Source organism: Egretta garzetta, unplaced genomic scaffold, assembly GCF_000687185.1.
Source record: "Egretta garzetta isolate BGI_Z169 unplaced genomic scaffold, ASM68718v1 scaffold188, whole genome shotgun sequence".
Classification (NCBI taxonomy): domain Eukaryota; kingdom Metazoa; phylum Chordata; class Aves; order Pelecaniformes; family Ardeidae; genus Egretta; species Egretta garzetta.
In genome coordinates, this window is record NW_009260622.1 from 1,915,398 (window position 1) to 1,933,062 (window position 17,665).

General features: G+C 41.4%; 1 protein-coding gene across 1 annotated transcript in view; it reads left to right on the plus strand.

Moving 5' to 3' along the window:
* Positions 1-17,665, plus strand: part of BCAS1 (brain enriched myelin associated protein 1) — a 49,646-nt gene that overhangs the window by 6,282 nt on the left and 25,699 nt on the right. The window contains exons 3-8 of the mRNA XM_035900883.1: positions 3,792-4,338; positions 4,652-4,669; positions 6,514-6,532; positions 9,846-10,001; positions 10,573-10,617; positions 15,316-15,456. Coding sequence (XP_035756776.1) covers positions 3,792-4,338; positions 4,652-4,669; positions 6,514-6,532; positions 9,846-10,001; positions 10,573-10,617; positions 15,316-15,456 — 926 coding nt within the window. The remainder of the gene's footprint in view (positions 1-3,791; positions 4,339-4,651; positions 4,670-6,513; positions 6,533-9,845; positions 10,002-10,572; positions 10,618-15,315; positions 15,457-17,665) is intronic.

Below are 17,665 nucleotides of genomic sequence, written 5' to 3' on the forward strand. Positions count from 1 at the left end.
CCTCTTCATTTATGTCGGACTGGTGGCTCTGAACTTCCTTTCGTGTCAGTGGCATCCTCAGGATTTTGGCTTGCATCTGCTGTTCCCTCTGGTAGAGTCCTGCATCTTGGTCCCAAACACGAAATGGGTGCTTCGCTGCAGGCGCTCTATACCAATGTCTTGAGCTCTGCTGCCTGCCCATGGGGTTCTGGATTCATTGGTTCCCATAATGAACAGAAATAATTCCCTACCTATACAGTCAGGCTTGCAGCTCATGAGGTCAACTCAAAGCCTGTGCTCACCTTAAGTCTTTGTCCATTATAATATTTTATTTTCTGGCTCTGTCTATTAAAAAGTAAGCACTTAAAATTCAGTGCTAATTCTGCAGACTTGGTCCTGTTCTGTGTCACCAAACTTCGTGCTGTTCTTCATCCTCAGCCTATGGAAGTGCTTAAAATGCTAAAGCCAAGGATATGAAAAGGGGGGGGGAGAAAGTCTGTCAGCAGTTACTTCTGAGCAGAGAAATGTTATTGATGTAACATTGCACTAACCGTTACTCTTCTCTGTACAGTTTTTCTTATAAGTCAAGGAAAAAATGATGGTCCAGTCTAGAAAATGTCAGAAAAAATACCCTTATTTTGAGTGTGTTCTTACAGAAGAGGGACTCTGTGCAGCTATGGTATTGCCTTTTAACATACCCTGATGAAGTGAAGGGAAAGGAAGGACCTATTCTGTAGTGTGACTGTCTTCTGTTAAATACTTGAAAGGAAAATGCCTGTGTAGTAGTAGTTTGAAATGCAATCTCACTGCACTGCTGTAAACTGTATATTGATTTTCAGTTTCAGAGCAGTTATTAATCAGAGTGAGCAGCTTTGATCTCCTTGCAGACCTGGCCTAGAATTTGGGAGGCTTTGCTTCTATTCCTAATTCTACCTCTGGATTGCAGAATAATTTTGGAAAGAAAGGCACTTCTGTTGTCTCTTTAAGAACAAAAATATCATGCACTTTTCATCCAAATATTGCAATTTCAAAGCCTTTCTCCTTCACAGTTTTCTGTGAATATGGCATGAATCAGACTCCTCTGTTCAGCCCACCACAGTAGTGTCTTCTCGCTGGTGGTGGGATCTGCTTTGCCTGGTGTCTGAGCAGACTTTCCCTGAAACAGTTTGAACTGTTTTGACACAGGAGACACGCTGCAGAGCTCATGCCGGTGATGTTTTCCAGGTCTTTCATTCCTTCCATGATAATTAGAGATAAAAGGAGCTTGATAGGTTCATGAGCTACTTCTTGGTTGGTTGGTTTTCTTAATGATGAGCTTATATTCCTATTTTTATACTAAAGACAGTTTCCCTGTGTTTCTTTTTTTTCTGTTACATAAAGCAGAAGTTCAGCATCTCTTACTATTATTTTCCAGTGGATATTGTTTCTGTTCTCTTTAGCTGGGAAAGGGTTTGCTTTTTGCCTCCTTCCCAAGTTTCTGACTATAACTACAAGTTAGTGCTTCAGTTCTTTTTCATATAGTACTACAGGAGGCTTAGGACACTCTAAGTGACACTCAGTGGCCCTGACTGAATAGCTGGCTGAGCAGCTACTTATTTGTACCTTTTCTTTGCATGTCAGTATGTTGAAATAGGCGCTCATGAAATATTGCAGAAGAATATTACTGGCAGAGGATTCTCGCCAGTGTGTTATTTTCCTCCATGAATAGTAACAGAGAGAATCCAGGGAAAGAAACTTTCTCTATTAGAGCACACACAAAGAAATGAAAATCTATTTATGTGGACAGCACAGGTTGTACTGAGATGCTCCGGCACCTCTGTATGCTTGCATATGCCCAAAACACAGTAAGAAAGCAAATGTCAGATTAAAAAATGCTAGGAGCAGCAAGGTGCCAGCTCCCTGGCAGCTGGTAAAATGCTGGCCACGGTTGTGAAGCCAGCCACCACAGCCCTCACTGGCCGCAGTTGTGAATCTGGCCACCACAGCCTGCCCTTTGCCAGCCTCTGTCTCCACTGCTGGCAAGTATTTCAGTAAAGTCACTTGAGATTCACGCCGGCACGCTCCGGCACTTCTTATCTCTTGGGTTTATAGAAGCTCCCACCTCCTGCTGGCCAGGACCAAGCCTGAACTGTGAAACAAGGGCAGCAAGGACTCTCGGTTGCTGAGTTGAGGCTGTGGGGAAGGGGATGTTGCAGCTGGATGCTGGGGCTCTGTTCTCCTCCTGCATTTGCCCCAGGACATGAGCAGGGTCCCTGGGCACTGCTGCAGGACAGCATCAACTGGATGCAGGCCCATGCTACCCAGTGCTTGCTGCTGCTTTCCTGTTGCAAGTTGGGACAATTTTGCTGTGAAAAGCTAAGGGGTAGTTTTGAAAGCTGTGATCTAAAAGTGCTATGCTTTCCTTATCTTAAAAAGGAATTTAAAAAATGAAGCTGAACACTGAAGATCTGTTCTGTGGAAGACAGGTGTTTTAGTCGGGTTTTGTTGGTATCTGGGGTTTTATTTCTGGTAAAGTGGAATGCAAAGGGCATAATATTGACTAGACTATTACAATTACCATTCGAAATAATTTCAATTTTACACTGAAACTGACAATTTTAAAATTCTAATCTAGCAAGTCAGTTTGAGACTGTCAGTGTTTCACAGTTATAATTAAGTAGATCTAAATTCATCCTTGAAATCTGCGGTGATGATTGATGGGGAAATCAGATATGTATTCTAGTCAAAGCAGGGGAGAGAAGCTGAAGGGGAGCTGTAAGGCTCACCTCTCAACAAGCCCCCTCTTGTTTACTGGGGGTTCACACCACATAATCTGTGATTCAGTCTCCCATCCATGAAACAGATACAAGACAGATTTTTTTTCTTTTGTCTCTTGTTTCTTTTGTGTTCTGTAAAGCCAGGAGCCTTCTCTCCCTGTCTGCATATATGGTATTAGGGATTTTCACCTCTGCTGCATTATCAAAGTGCCATTCTAATATAAAGCCATAAAGTATGGTTTTAAGATGAAAGATCTTTTCACATCTGAAGTGTGATGGACATGTGTGTACGGACGGGGGAATTATTTGTGAGAATTTGGTGGGGGGGATGTGATTAAAAGCCATATTGTTTGTGGGTAAAAAAAGCCAGAAATGTAAGGATAAGATGATGTGATTTATAAGTATTCAAAACAGGCTTAAAGTAACCTACAGATGCTAGAGGAGAAGTGTGAGTACAAACTGCGCTATGGCGAGTAAGGCAGCAAGGCAGGGAACAGCACTGGAAAAATGAATGAAATAAGTTCTGACTGCAAAGCCCTGTGGGGAGTTTGGCAAGCCAGGGGATGAAATCGCTCCTCGCCGTTTCCATTGTTTTTTTCCCTTTTAGCTTTGACAGAGGAAAGTGTAATATATTAATAGATAACTTTGTCTCAAGTTTTATTGATTTATTTTTTTTTTGCATATCACTTCTTTAATTTTAATTGGAAAGTAAAATATCCTCAGCACGTCTGCTGGGCTAAGTAGTCAAAAACCTGGGCCCTTATCCGACTCTGGCAGCTGAGAGGGGGCTGTGCAGAACCTAAAATTTGCACCGACTTCAATGAGGAATGACAGGAAAGAAAATCGGACAGGCAGGTCTGATAGATGAGCGGCAGCTCCTATTTGGCACAGGAAGACAACGGGGTCTCTAAACAAGCTGCACGCTGTGTGGTCCTCCCTGAGGCGCCACATTTCAGAATTAGTTTATTAAAGATCGAGGTCACCATGATTAATTGTACAACCAGTATCGCTGCTTTGCTGTGCTGGATAGTTACTGGTTTATGCTTCTGTTTGCAGTGGATGCGAGGGCAAGTGTTGCGCAGGATAATGTGGCCGTTTCTTCCCCGAAGACAATGGAGCCGAGCCCCGTTCCCGAGGCGGGCGGGCAGAGCCTCGGGAGCGCTGCCAGGGGAGCTCTGCCATCTGCTAAATCCCGCTCTGTCTTCGCGTTTTCATGGTCTGTACCAGGGCGTACTGAAGCTCCAGCTACAGATTCATCAGTTGGATCGGCGAAACTTGATGTCAGCTCGGAGGCGCCCGGAGCGAACAAAGCACCAAGTGAGAGTGTGGAGGTTCCCGCGGCAGCTGCGCCGGAGGAAGGCGCACATAAAAACCTGACCTGGGCCCCGCCAGCAGCATCACTTCGTGACATCGATCTCACAGCGTCGGTGACACCTGAGGGAGAGGATGCGGCCACCTCAAAGCCAAAACAAGTAACCTTCTTTGACAGGATCTTCAAGCTGGAGAAGGGAAAGGAAAGGAGTAAAACGCAAACTGATACCCAGGAGGAAAGGCAAACTTCAGACCTTCCCGACGGGTGCATCACAGAGAGAGAGGCTGGGGGGTAAAAAGTCGTTCAGCAAGAATATCCATTTCACTCTTAATGAAACCTCTTAGGAATATTAATAGCACAGGGCAACTCGATGTCGTGATGGCTGTGTGAATGAATTGGTGTCGCTCTTAAAATTATTGCAGGTAACGCCCCACCGGGGTGGCTGAACAGAGAGAGGTATGGGAGAGGAACCTGTAGCAGGGCGATAAGAGCTCTGATGCCTGCCTCATGACTAAATGCTGGCATCTGACCTCGAGTGTAAAGTCATTTGTATTTCTCTGAAAGGTTTGGGCAAGGTAGCTGTGTTCAACACTCCAGTTGCCAGGATGATGAACAGCAGCCAGCTACATATGAAAGTAAAAATACCAGAAAGTAAAATTATTTCTTATGCTTTAGGCACTTGGAGTTTGACACTGGATGGCTTTAAAGAAGTTCTTTAGCAAGTTTTGTGCCATTCTTAAAATAGTTGCTCCTCTTGAGCGATAGATGCTTGTTGCAGACCCTATGTACTGGAATAAGGAATATTAAGCAGTAGCAATTTTTGCACTCTTGGCTATTGTGATTTTGTTTTAGTCAAGGAAATGTAGTCTCTTAAAATTGATTTCACAGGATGAGAATGTGATATAACAAATTAAGTAACTTAGCTGAGAGAGCACACTAACCAAAGAAAGGAGCTGAAAGAAGACATGAGTTTAGATTTTATGCTTCCTGCAAAGTTTGATATTGGCAAATATACTATAGGATTAGTTTTCAGGTAGTTAACTGCTAAAAAAGTCTATTCCCTGGATGGGGATAAGTGGCATAACTCTTACTGGTTCCACTGGAGAGGTGCCAGTATACACTAACTGGTGTCCTAGCTCAAATCCTGTCCAATGTCAGGAACAGGTGGGAGAAACTGTCTGCATGGCCTCCTCATCAGGATCCATGTGTAAATGCTGTTTTGATAGTAACTGCTTTTATTGACCTAGGTCAGGCTTACAAATTAGACTGCTGTACAATCGCTAATGCTTTGAATAGTATTGAACATAGTTCATGAGATGCTCACTGCTTGCATTGACGACATTGCAGGATGTTGCTGAAAGTATCTTCAATTTCTATTCTTCTATCTTCTCTTCTCTACCTTATGCCTCCTCAGATTTGAAGATCATCTGTCTTGTATAAACTGTAATATTTTTCTGGAGGTTCATTTGTAAGACTAAACAGCTGCACTTTTGACCACTGCCCTTCAAAAGCAGCACCCATCGCTGGTATTTCAGGCAGCTATATATGCGCATTGAAAGAATCCGTAGTCTCAACCTAGCAGAATACCAAGTCATTCACTACATAAACACGACAGGGTGAATAATTCAGAATGAATAATCTATTCAGTGCATACTGGCACTTCTGTTTGTAGCTTATAAGACTGAAGCTTTTCAACACTGTAAATTCCTGCAGATATTTTTGACTAATACACACACAGAATAAGTTTTGCCTGTGGCTCGTAAGAATTGTTACTTTTACAATCAAATGCAAAATTCATAATTTCCTATTTTGCTGTGATAATAAACCGTAGCGTGCGAAAGGTCACAGTTTGTGCTGTTGAAGCAGTATGCTGTGAAAGTCTCTAATGAAATAACAATCCTATGAAGCAGCTTTAACCAGAAGTCAGAGTTAAATGTTTGCTGGTAGCAGATAGTCATGTTGGGAAAGCTCAAGTAAGCAAGTGTTTCTAATAAGCAACCATCAGGGGATGGGACAAGATAATCTAAATCTTACCTGTTTGAATTGATAGAATCCTAGAAGTACTGTTCATTCAGATCAAGCCTTTTTATATCAATAATGCCTAGCTTATTAATTTTTAATTATTAATTAATTTCTAATTATTAATTAATTTTGGTCCAGCTTATTAATTAATTCCGGTCCAGTCTTCAGCTTATACCTATCTGCATCCTAAACCTCGCTAATGGGAATAATCTGGCAATGCCAGGCGCTCATCAGCTGTAAATTATGTTTGGTATGTGTGTCAGTGTTTGCAGGATTCTAGCCCTCACAACAGCTTTTTGGTGCCGGGGGGCCTGCTTGCGGGCAGGTCTCGATTCACACAAGTGCCTGCCCATCTTTTACACGTGTGCTCAAAGCTGTTCCACTGAAAATCTTGGAGGACTCACAAAATCGGGGTTCAGGTTGACGGGTGTAAATGAGTGGCAGAACCATATCACAGGGGAGAGTAAAATTTTAACCTTATCCTTTAATTTCTGGACTATAATTTGTCCTTCATTCTTCAGGTATGAAAAGGAATATATGTTGGGGGCAAAGAGGAGTTATATCAACCAAACACTTCTGATATGTTGCCAAACTTACTTTAACTCCATTTTTAAAACAAAGGCTGTGGCTCTGCCTTGCAGAACAGTTGCCTTCTGTTCCCTCGGGAGTTGCTCGTTCTCATGGAGGCTGGGAGAATGACCAAGTCTAATTTAATCACTGTTACTGTAGTAACTACAAACTGTTACCAAATAATCACACTAAAAACCCAGATATTGCTGCCAACAGTTTCTTTTTTTCTTTTTTTTTTTGGTGGATTATGACTTGTAGTATCTGTAAAAGCAAAGCAAAGTTTCCCTGAACCGAGTGCCAACACAAAACAAACAGCATTGCTGGTAAGTAAGAGAGAGGCTCCACAGTTGTAGCTTAAGAGCTGCACAAACATTCTGTGTTTGGTGAACCACTCTTTATTTTTGTGGTCTACAAAACTACATTCAGAACACAGCATAATTAAAACAAGGACAGAATTCATGAATTCATGAAGCATTTACTATATAAGCCAAAGAAAAGATAAATTATATGCCTGAAATGTTTCACTGAGCCATGATTCATACAAACAAAAGTGCTGGCAGGAGTACGTTCTTTTGATATGTTTTTCTAATGGCTGAACTGAAACTACAGTATAAGTATTTCAGGTGTTTATTGCCCCCAAATTTGGCTCCTCAAAGAAATGAATTGAACACTTACATAGTATCTGTTAACTTCTAATATTGACTTTCTTCTGTTATTTCTAGAGCTTTCTTTCATTATTTGCCCCCGAGGCTTTGCACAGCACACTATGCAGTGAGCTGCTGCAGAGGTTTTTGTGGTTATTTGACTATGGCTCTGAAAACGTGATGTTGTAGGGCTCCATGTTATCTCTCCCTGATTTATATGCTGATGGCCTGAGTCTGTGCTCCTTCCTGAAGCAGTATTCCCTTGAAAGCACCAGATGGATCACGGCATCTATCAATGTCCAGATTTGAGTTGTATCTCTGTAGCTAACAGCAGCCTTGGCTTGGGAATCCTGGAGCAGGGTTTCTCATGCAGTAGTGGGTCATTAGGGGCCTGTTTGTGCTCTGCAAACTGGAGTTCAGGGATGTTTGGATGGAGTAGTACCTCGAGCTCTGCAGAGTCTGCAATAGCTTTCACTTCTGCTGGGCAAAGTGTGGCTTCAGCAGGGGGGTACCCTGGAACAGCTAGTGCTGCTGGTGGTGGTACCAGTCACCTCTGCAGTTGTCCCGGGTGGTATCTGCTGGTGATAATAGCTGTTTGCTGTAGTTTGCTTGTTTTTCTTTGATAGCATCACGTAGTAAAGAGTTTGACAGCATCGAGTACTTCAGTTACGAAGCTAGTTTTGTTTAGCAACGTATCTTCTGCCTCCTGCTTCTCCGGTCTCTTGCTTCACGCCTTTGTTGCCCCTTTAATATCTGAAATAGAGCCAGTGTTTTTCATGTGACCAGAGCTCTTTAGATGGCATCCCTGGAAGCAGGGCTGCCGAAGCTGGCATGGCCACGCGTGTTCTGCATGGGACATATTGTTCTTGGAACCACGCTGGCCCATAACTGGCAGCTGGACAAAGTGGTGTGTTAGACCCTTGTATGAGACTTCTAAATGGCCTGTTGAAGCACTCTGAACTACTGTGCTGTGTTTCTTCCTGGGTAAACTTGGAAAAGGGTGGGTGGAGAACTAGAAGTCTGTTCTTGCAAGTAAAACCTTGTGTATTTTAACTCCTTAAATGCTGCATGGAGACAGGCTACGCCATGCTCATCTTGCCTGATCCCAAATTAGCCCTCTGAAGTTCTGAAACATTTATGCACCTTTAGTCTAGTCCTTTAGTGACCTACAGAAAAGTATGTCCTCTGTAAATCTATACAAATATTGTGGGTTTTTTAATTGCCCAGTACAGGAAAAGGTTCTCAAGAGTATAACTTTGTTTTAACTTTTCCTAGTAAAAATGGCACTGAACAACTATGTCTAATTGGTAGGTTAGGGAAAAAAAATGTGGTGTCACTTAGACCTTCAGGCAGTCTGAGAGCTGTTTACTGGAGACCCCTAGACAGGCTCATCAGTTTTTATTTCATGTACTGTTTTTTTCTCTGGAGTAACCTGGGCATCTAGCATCCTAATGACTGCTTCTCTAGCCGCTGTCTCCTCAGTGACCAGATGTCTACTGCTGTCTAACTAGTTGGGGATGATAACTTCTGCTGAAGAATTATGGCACTGCTGTGCTTGTCTGTTCAATAATGTCTCAGATCCCCTACCAAAGTTGAGGTCACCCTCCTGCTAGGTACAGTTTACTTGAATAATAATTGGCAGATCCAGCCCTGCACTTAGAATGTAGACAGATAAGACAAACGGGAGGAGAATTGCTGGTAATAGGCTCAGACATTACTAGCCAAATGTAGTACTTTTAAATATTAAAAAAGGGAAATGCTGAATGGGACATGAGGACTTGTCTCAAGCTACTCTCTCCTGCACAAGATTTGTGTTGGCTTTACCTGTGCAGGCTCAAGGCAAAAGTGGCCAGAATGGCACCCAAGTTCAGCACAAAAGGGTGCCAAACTCTCCAAAACTGGTCCAAGAAGAGGGTTTTTTATTTAAAAAAGACCCTTGTTTAGGTGTCTAAAGAGAAACTGAGTAACTTTAATATTACACTTGTGAGCGCTTGAGTGCTGGAAAACTATTTTTGGGCTCTTGGGAACTGTAATTCCAGGAAGAGAGGCGGCAGCTCCATCTGGCTCATAGGAATTACTTTGGATTGTTGCTTTTTTCCTCCTTTTAATCTGTACTGTGTTTGCATTTGCTAGATAAAAATTATTTTTGGAGTTAGAGAATACAAAGTATCGGAAGCAATCTTTCTGTGGGACAACCAGACCCTGAGCTGTCAAAGGCCAGAATCTCTGCGTTTGTGCCTATTCACAAGTTCAGCCTTGAAAAGAGAAAAGCGGTGTTGTTTGGGATGCCGTGTGCATCTTTTACTTGTGTTTGTTACACTTGGTAGCTGAGGACAATGTTCTTCCAACCAACGGCAAATGCTGAATATATTAGAAAAGGGGGGAAAGAGATGCATAAATGCTCGATTGTTCTGAATACGTAGGCTGGAGAAGTATGGTTGGAATTAGGGTCGTGACTCTCAGAGCAACATAATGCAAGTCACAAAAGTTACTTTTGCATTCCACTGGAAATTAAGCAAGCTAGGACTGAGGAAACTCTGCCCCATTTTGGTTTTTTTTTAGGAGATAGATGACTGCAACCAAAAAGACCTTCGGCAGGACTCAGCAGGTGTCGACAGTCTCACTGCTGAGCAACCTGGAAAGGCAGAGGTAAAACAAGAAGACCCCCAACCAGCTGTTGCAGTAGATAACTCCGTCATGAGTTTCCTTAAAACACTGGTAAGCTTTTGCCTTTCTTTTTCATCTCTAGGCTCTGCTTTAAATTGCTTATAAATATCCGATGTGGGCATGTTGAGCTAAATGTAACCTGTTTGTTGTCACGGGCACTGAGAAGTAATGAAGCCAAGCAGATGCCTTAGAGAATGACTCAAAAAGTGAGAGATGTGTGTAGGTTCAGTGCAGTTATATTCAAATCCTGATGACCTACTCTGGAGACTGCCTCTTCTGCACAGACACTTGGTGACCTGGAGGTATTTAGCTGTCTTAAGGATTTTCTGTATGATGAAACTTTATTTTGTAATATCTCTAAAAGTTCATTTTTATGGTTTAATTGGATGTATAATTTTGTATAATAATATTTTTCATTTTAGCCATTGACTTTAAGTTGTTCTTGAGAAACATTTATAATACAAAATTTTTTTTGGGGGGGGGGGAAGGGGGGTGTGGGAGGAGAGAAAGTATTTTCACCTTTCTGCTAGAAAAAACTGCTAGTTTTAAACATGAGATCTTTCAGATCTTTTGAAAAGACTGAGTTGGGTGTGACTGCTTGTTTTTCTCAAATACATTTAAGGTGTCCCCAAGCAAAGCTGAAGCCAAAAGTGATTCTGAAGACAAGGTAGGCAGATTCCTCGTTCTGTCACTGGTCACTAGATGTTTTGACACAAGTATTTCTTCTTCATTGTGTTGCTTTTTCCTCAGATGATGTTATCATTTGAAGTAATTTAAAATATTTTTCCCCTGAATAAATTTGGAAGGAAGATGAGCATAAGTGCAATTCTTCCTATCATATGTTACAATCAAAGTCTGAACCGTAACATTTCCTGCAAGGTTGATGATGACCTGGTGACACTTTTAGTTGTTACTCCGACTTGATCTAAAACTACAGGTCCCTGCAGTGAAATACTTGAGTCCACAGAAAACTCCATTTGTTCAGAGAGCTGTGCAAAGCTTCTGTTTTTTCTTTTCCAGTTGTGTATATGCATGTCTCCTTTATCTCTCGTCACACCTCCTGGAGCTGCTGTGTCCTGGTTGGGAGGACAGGCCAGGTCCCCCTGCCAGCTCGGTGGGCAGGAACCTGCTCCCACCCTCCTGCCTTGCAGTGCACCCACAGCTACTGCTGGGCCCCCCCTTGGGGTGCAGGAGGGATGGGCAAGGAGCAGCTTCCCACTGAAGTCAGTACAAAGCAGAAGGAGATCCCAGCATTTCCTCTCTGGGACTCCTGGCTGAAGCACCCCTGTGCAGGCTGTGCTGCTGTCAGGGCTGTTGGGCTGTTCAGGCATGGCAGCTGGAACCTCAGGAAGATGATGGAGCTGCTCCGGGCAGGACTGGGGCTTGCAGGGAGAGCTGTCCTTCCTGACTGCTCAGCATTCTTCCCTTGACATGCAGAGGAGGATCAGGGTTTTTTAAGTGGGGTGAACTGGACACTCGGGGTGTTCTAATACACCACATCAGGCTGACTGCGAGTGTGTGTGATGTTCCCACTGGGAGCTGAAATCCGTATTGGCTAGGCAGGTAACGGAACCAGTTTGAGAAACCCTCCTCCATGAAACAGGCCCATGTGGCCTCTTGCTTTCCTTTTTACAAACCATTTGTTCTTGGATTCCACTGGCAAAAGGAAACCTGGGTTTAGTGTCCATGAGCAGTGATGGTCCTTTATGTGAATTCAGAAAAGCTTCATTATTATAGCTTTCATTTGCTACTAGAGAGAGTGAAAATATCCGCTTGATCCAATGTATTTAACAAATGTGTAAAAAAAGTGGAGACACCTAAACTGTAAGAAGTTATAAACATAATCTTCTAAAATGGAAAAATGTAGGTGTTTAAAGACTTCTCCTTTCCCTTCTTTTCCTGTTCTGTTAGTGCCAAAAATTACAGTAGTTTCAACAGAAGCAGAAGTGAGACAATTTGTATTAAGCTGCCTCCTATCTTCCAGTGTCCCAGTGGCTTACAGGCATATCTCTGACCGCATAACTGGGACCTTCAGATTAAATGTCCTTACACATTGTTATGGCCATAACAACTAAAGCTTTTCTCGCAATGCCTGTGATAAGATTTGATTACACATAAAGAATAAAACCCTAAAAAAGAAACAGTTTTTCCATGCAACTAATAGGTAGCCAAAATTACTGTAGGCATCAACATTCTTGTTTTCTATCCTATTTTTTATTCTTTTTGTCCCATTCAATTTTCTTATATGACTTGGTACTAAAATGCTGAAGTCAGTCTTTCTAGAAACCTTGGTGAGTACATGGGGGATACACATCACCCCATGATTATAGCCCAGTCATTTTGGAAACTGTCAACCAGGACTAAGGTATTTCAAGATACGCAGAAAGGGTAGTTATCAAATCGCACTGTTTTGGTGAGACTTGTAGCTCTTTCAACAATTTCTGAAAAATCCGGTTGTTTGGTCCTGTTTGCATACCTGACTTCATCAAGTGCACACATGTGCTTTGATAACAGGTGACTGTTGGTGCAGGGGTGCTGTAATGGGGAAAGAAATATGCTGCTGGAGTTTGGTTTTGCTATCACACCTCTGAGGGTAAACAAGTCCAGATGACTAGCAGGATATGCAAAGTTATTATATAGGAGTTAAATGGGAGTTGGTTTTTTACAGAGAATTCCTTTATCTTCACTATCTTCCTGATCTTGTGATCAGGATGACACTTTCACATGAAAGGAAAAATATCTTAAGAAGTTTAATTTGTCAACTACAGAACTACAGAAAAGCTGCAGATTTATCAGCTGAAAAGTATAATGAAATAATGGCCACTTTTCCCATGAGAAATAACTTCTCTCTTAATGTTGAAGATGTCTTCTTAAGTGAGGCTTTCCCTTCGTGCAGGCTGAGCATCTCCTGGGTGCCATGGGGCTTTCAGGGGTTTGGCTGGTACAAGGACTGCTGTGCCCTTGAGTCCTGGTTGCATCTTTATTTTGGCTGCTCATGGCCCCCCTTCGCAGGGAGGAGTTGGGTTTTATCGCACCGGGGGTGGTGCGTTCCCACATGTGTCACCAGTGCTCTCCCACAGCTAAGAGGACAGGCAAGCTTTCTCCTAAACGTGAAACAGCCACAGCCTCCTTCAGCTTGGCAAAGCACGGCAGCGTGCTCCCTCCTGCTGGAACGCAGAGATGTGTGGCATCAGCAAAGCTGAACGTGGTGGGCTTTGTAGCAACATGCTGTCCTCGGTGATGCCTCTGGCCTTAACCAGCTGGCTACAGACACGTATGCCTTCAGCAGCCAGGGCATGCCCTTAAGGACTGTTGTTTCATCTGTGTGGACACAGGAGTTTCATATGACTTGAGTCATAATTCCATGGATTAATTGATCCTTTGCAAGTTTATACTCCCCAGCATGGCATTCAGATCTGCCCCAGACCAACTATTTGACCCTTCTGTAGCAGATCGGGCTTGTTCCCACATCACTGTACGTTTGGGAATACTGGGAATGGTACAGAACACGGCAGGGAAAACGGGCCAGTTTTGATGCTGCTGGCCACAGCCTCTTCACGGTACAAAGCACTTTGCTGGGAGTGTGTAACTGCACTGGATGAAATGATCTTGACACCAAGATCTCAACTTCACGTGCTCATGCATGTACTCTGGACCATTCCTCCTACCCTATTAGTTGTGGTCAACCACAGTGCTTGATACTTCACATCATGAACAGTGAAAAGGTTGATTGTTTCTTTGGAGTTTGGATCTCTTAGTGCTTCCATAGTTCCTGGAAATTTCTGTCAAATCATTTTAAAGCTTTCTACTTGGTTGGAAGCTTTTATTTTTGCCTTGTTCAAGTGTAAAAGAAAATGGAGTGCAGCTTGCAAAGGGACAAACTAACTACCTGGAGGGTGAACACTTGAGTCATTTGTCATTGAAATACAATTTTTAAAATTCGTATTTCTTCACTATATTTTGGCCTAATTCTTAATTAAATCGGGAAATAAATTGCCCAAGGGAGATCAGAATGAAGTCCAAGATGCTAGCAAGCAGTAAGTAAAAGATACTACATCCTTCTTTGTGGTAGGTAATCGCAAAGGCATCTCACTGCTTTAAAACCTGACACTGAAACACTGAAGAGTGAAGAATGCTACCCCATGTTATTTGTGATTAGCCATATGTTATGGGCATATGTACAGTGCCGTTACCATAGAACAGATTCTTGTGTTAACTTGTTAATGTTGACACTCAGTTAAGCAACCTTGGATACTTGTGGCTTGTGTGTCCTGTCTTTTATTATTGAAAAGGTGAAAATGGTGGGGAAGGAAGGGGGGAAAAACCCCCTCACTCTTCACAACATAAAAACTGAGGCTTTTTTCCTGCACTGATAAATCTGGAGTGTTGTGTTGAAGTTTGGGGGGGAGGAAACATGAACAGTGAAATTTTGAATTTGTTCTTGAATTTGGAAATGTGTTTTTTCCAATGCTGTGAAAATATAAACAGAACATTTTAGCAAATATTATGCAAGTTTTTCCAAGACTTGTAGAAAAGTCACTTATTTGAGTAGGCCCACATCTACCCTGCCCACCATGCAGGGTAACTTATTCTGCATTGACCCCAGGTAGTCTTTTTTAAAACAGCCTGATACTACTTTTTTCCATCTGGACATCAATATCAATGTTTTTCTTTAATTTATAGCACTTTGTAGGGAATTTTTCAATGTGGTGCCTAGATTTTGAGAGATCCAGTCTCTAATGTCAGTGGGTGATTCCCAAAACCAGTGCCTTCTGCAGACAGGTGGAATGGAACGAAAAGGAAGCAGCAGTTTCTAATTCAACGCTTTCAGTATCAGTCATTATTTTTCTGACACTTTTATGTCTAACTTATTTCATGAACATTAGTGCAGATTTGAAATATTTTATGTAGCATATATCATTAATATTCATACTTCTCTTTTCCTAAATAATGCATTATGCAAAACATTTCCCTATAATACTGCAATAAAAAGAATGAAGGTATTTTCAGATTTATATATCTCCCTATTTTAAACTTATAAATCTCAAATTCAGTTGGTTACTCATGAATTTAAAGTACAGAAGCCTCAGTCTTTGTGGATTATGGGTCTCAATTTAATGAAGAATTTGGGGGGCAAATTGGGATTTAATTTTGCGTCAACTGGATTGCCCTATCTTTTATGTTTTGCGACTCATGTGAAAGAAAGTCTAAGGAGAATGGAGTAATTAGAAGAAAAAATAATTTGTTATCCATGCCAAAAAGGAAATATTTGTTTTTAATGCAATGTGTGAGTGTTTGAATGTTTTTCATGAACCAAATAAGAACTCTGCAATAAGTACTCAACTTCAAATGCTGTTGTACAAAGGGATCAAAAGCGGAAAAAGGCCATGGTGGGCAACCTGCTCCGAAGACGGCGGCAGAATCCCAAACTAAAGGAGCCAAGAAAAAGAAGGCAGAGTCTCCCAAGCTAGGACACAGTACATTTAGTAAACTTTTTAGGCATAAGGTCTGTATGAAACTCTAGCAAGAGCAGAACCCTGAGCAGTAACAGATGGCTCCTGTCACAGAGTGAAGTTATTTAATTGGTGACTGCGATCAGCATCTGGCCAGCTGTGCAGTGCTCTGAAAACTACTGGCGTGAGCAATTCTGTGCCACGCGTTATGAAAACAACCTTCATGTACAACATTTCTCTGGTTATACCATCTGTGAGTTCAGGATTCTGAAATGATTCCTCTAACCTTGCCCACTATGTGCTTCCCAGTTACACTTATTAACACTGACTAAAATTCCCTGGCCACTTAAAAATAAAGTAAAAGGTACTGACAAACACTGAATTATATAGATATGAACAGCACCTGCAATTTTTGGATGGGTTAAAGGCTCAGTGTGACTACAGTTAAGGCTTTATGATACAAATTGCATTAACATCCACTACCATGTGGTTAAAATTCATGTTATAGTGAACTGGGGCATCTGGGAGGGCACAGAGAAGGTTAGAACACGGCATTTCCTTCAAAAATAGTTACTTTTCACTGAAAACAAGAAAAGCAATTGTTGACTGAATTCTAAGTTTAATTTGCAAAAAAAATGGGTTTCAAAGATTTAAAGTTGTTCAAAATGCACACTTTTTGGGCAAACAGTTGTTTTGGAGGACATTAGCTTTTCTCTCTCAAAAAAAAAAATCACTGAAAAAGTTTCCTCAGCTTTGGTCTCAAGGTCCATATTTGGGCATTTCTGCATCCTCTGAAATGGATAATCTGCTGTGATGTGCTGAGGCAGAGAACTGTAGTGTTTTAGCCCAAAGAATGCAGAAGCAGAGACCCTTGCACTGGGGGAGGAAAGTAATTAATATTTAATGCTCACTCAAAACACCCACATGGAATTTCTGGTGAGTAGTGGGCTTTATAATTGAGGACAGAAGGCAAAGGGAGTTCTTTAAGACGTTTTCAAAACAAAAATGTTCTTTCTACTATCTCATTTTTGAGATAAAAATGTCATCTGCATATTACTGAAGGAATAATGATCTTCCCAGTGGTTTTAAGTCTACAGTTCTTGCCAACAGCTTAAAGTTAAGATCTCATCTTGTGTATTCTACATTGATAGCTAATAGCTTTTATATTTAGTACAATTAAAACATGAATTACTTGTTCATCGTGAATTAGGGCTTCCTAGCTAGCATTTTTTTAAGGTGCTAAGTCTCTTGTACAATAGCTTAAAATCTTGTAATGAGTTGTTGGGATTGAGGATTGGTTTTCCTTTGGCTATTTGACAGACTTTTGGGCAGGAATGAAAGCAGTTATCTTGAAGGAATGCAACAGTGCTAAATTTTTACAGTAATAAAATCTGTCTTATAAAATGTTATTACTCTTAAAATAGCTTTTTCTTGTTTCTAAGTTTATTTTCACAGCTCTTTTTCCACATACAAAATACAGAAGCAATAAGTGGGGTATCATGCCATATTAAGAGGTTGATTAAAATGGTGCCAACAGTTTGCTTGTAAGGCTGATTGAAAGTAGAAATTCAGGTCAGAGTAGTGATGTGACAGGCAAGCCCTGAAGTTATCGCCCCTACTAAAAAAAAAAAGAATAGTTCTGTTTATCTCTTTTCATTTGAAATGCCTTAGCATGATGTGTCAACCAGACAAATAGGTAATTAATTCCTTTATTGGAAATGATCTATTTAATATATGTAGTCATATTTAATTTTATGCACTTCATCCTTTCTGAAAGTTCTGTCTCTAAATCTTCCAAAATCCACTTCTCAGTACCTTAGTTAAGAAAATATTTACTCCTGGGTTAATAAATGTTGTCTTTTGGTGTCCTGTGTTTACACAAATACTAACTTTAATGTAACTTGTGAATGCTATTTTCAAACAGCAATGTGCATCCAATGTTAATCCATAACGTAAGCTGATGGAATGGGATTTGGCCATTTGCCCTCAACAGCTGAGTTTGGATGGCACTGGCTGGGTCCCTGTCAGTTCTTTTATTCCCATCCACTTAATTTGCCTCGCATTGCATGCCAGTTTTGCAGTATAACCGTACTTATTTATGGAATTTTTACATGGAAGGGTTAATCACCTATTTTCAGTATTAGTACTGAAGCCAGCTCATGGCATCGCACTACTTTTTACCACTTGCTCTGGATCTTGTTCATTAGAGCTAACCACAAAAAAGTTCTTGGCTCCTGCAGAAATAACCCTTATCTATTCTTT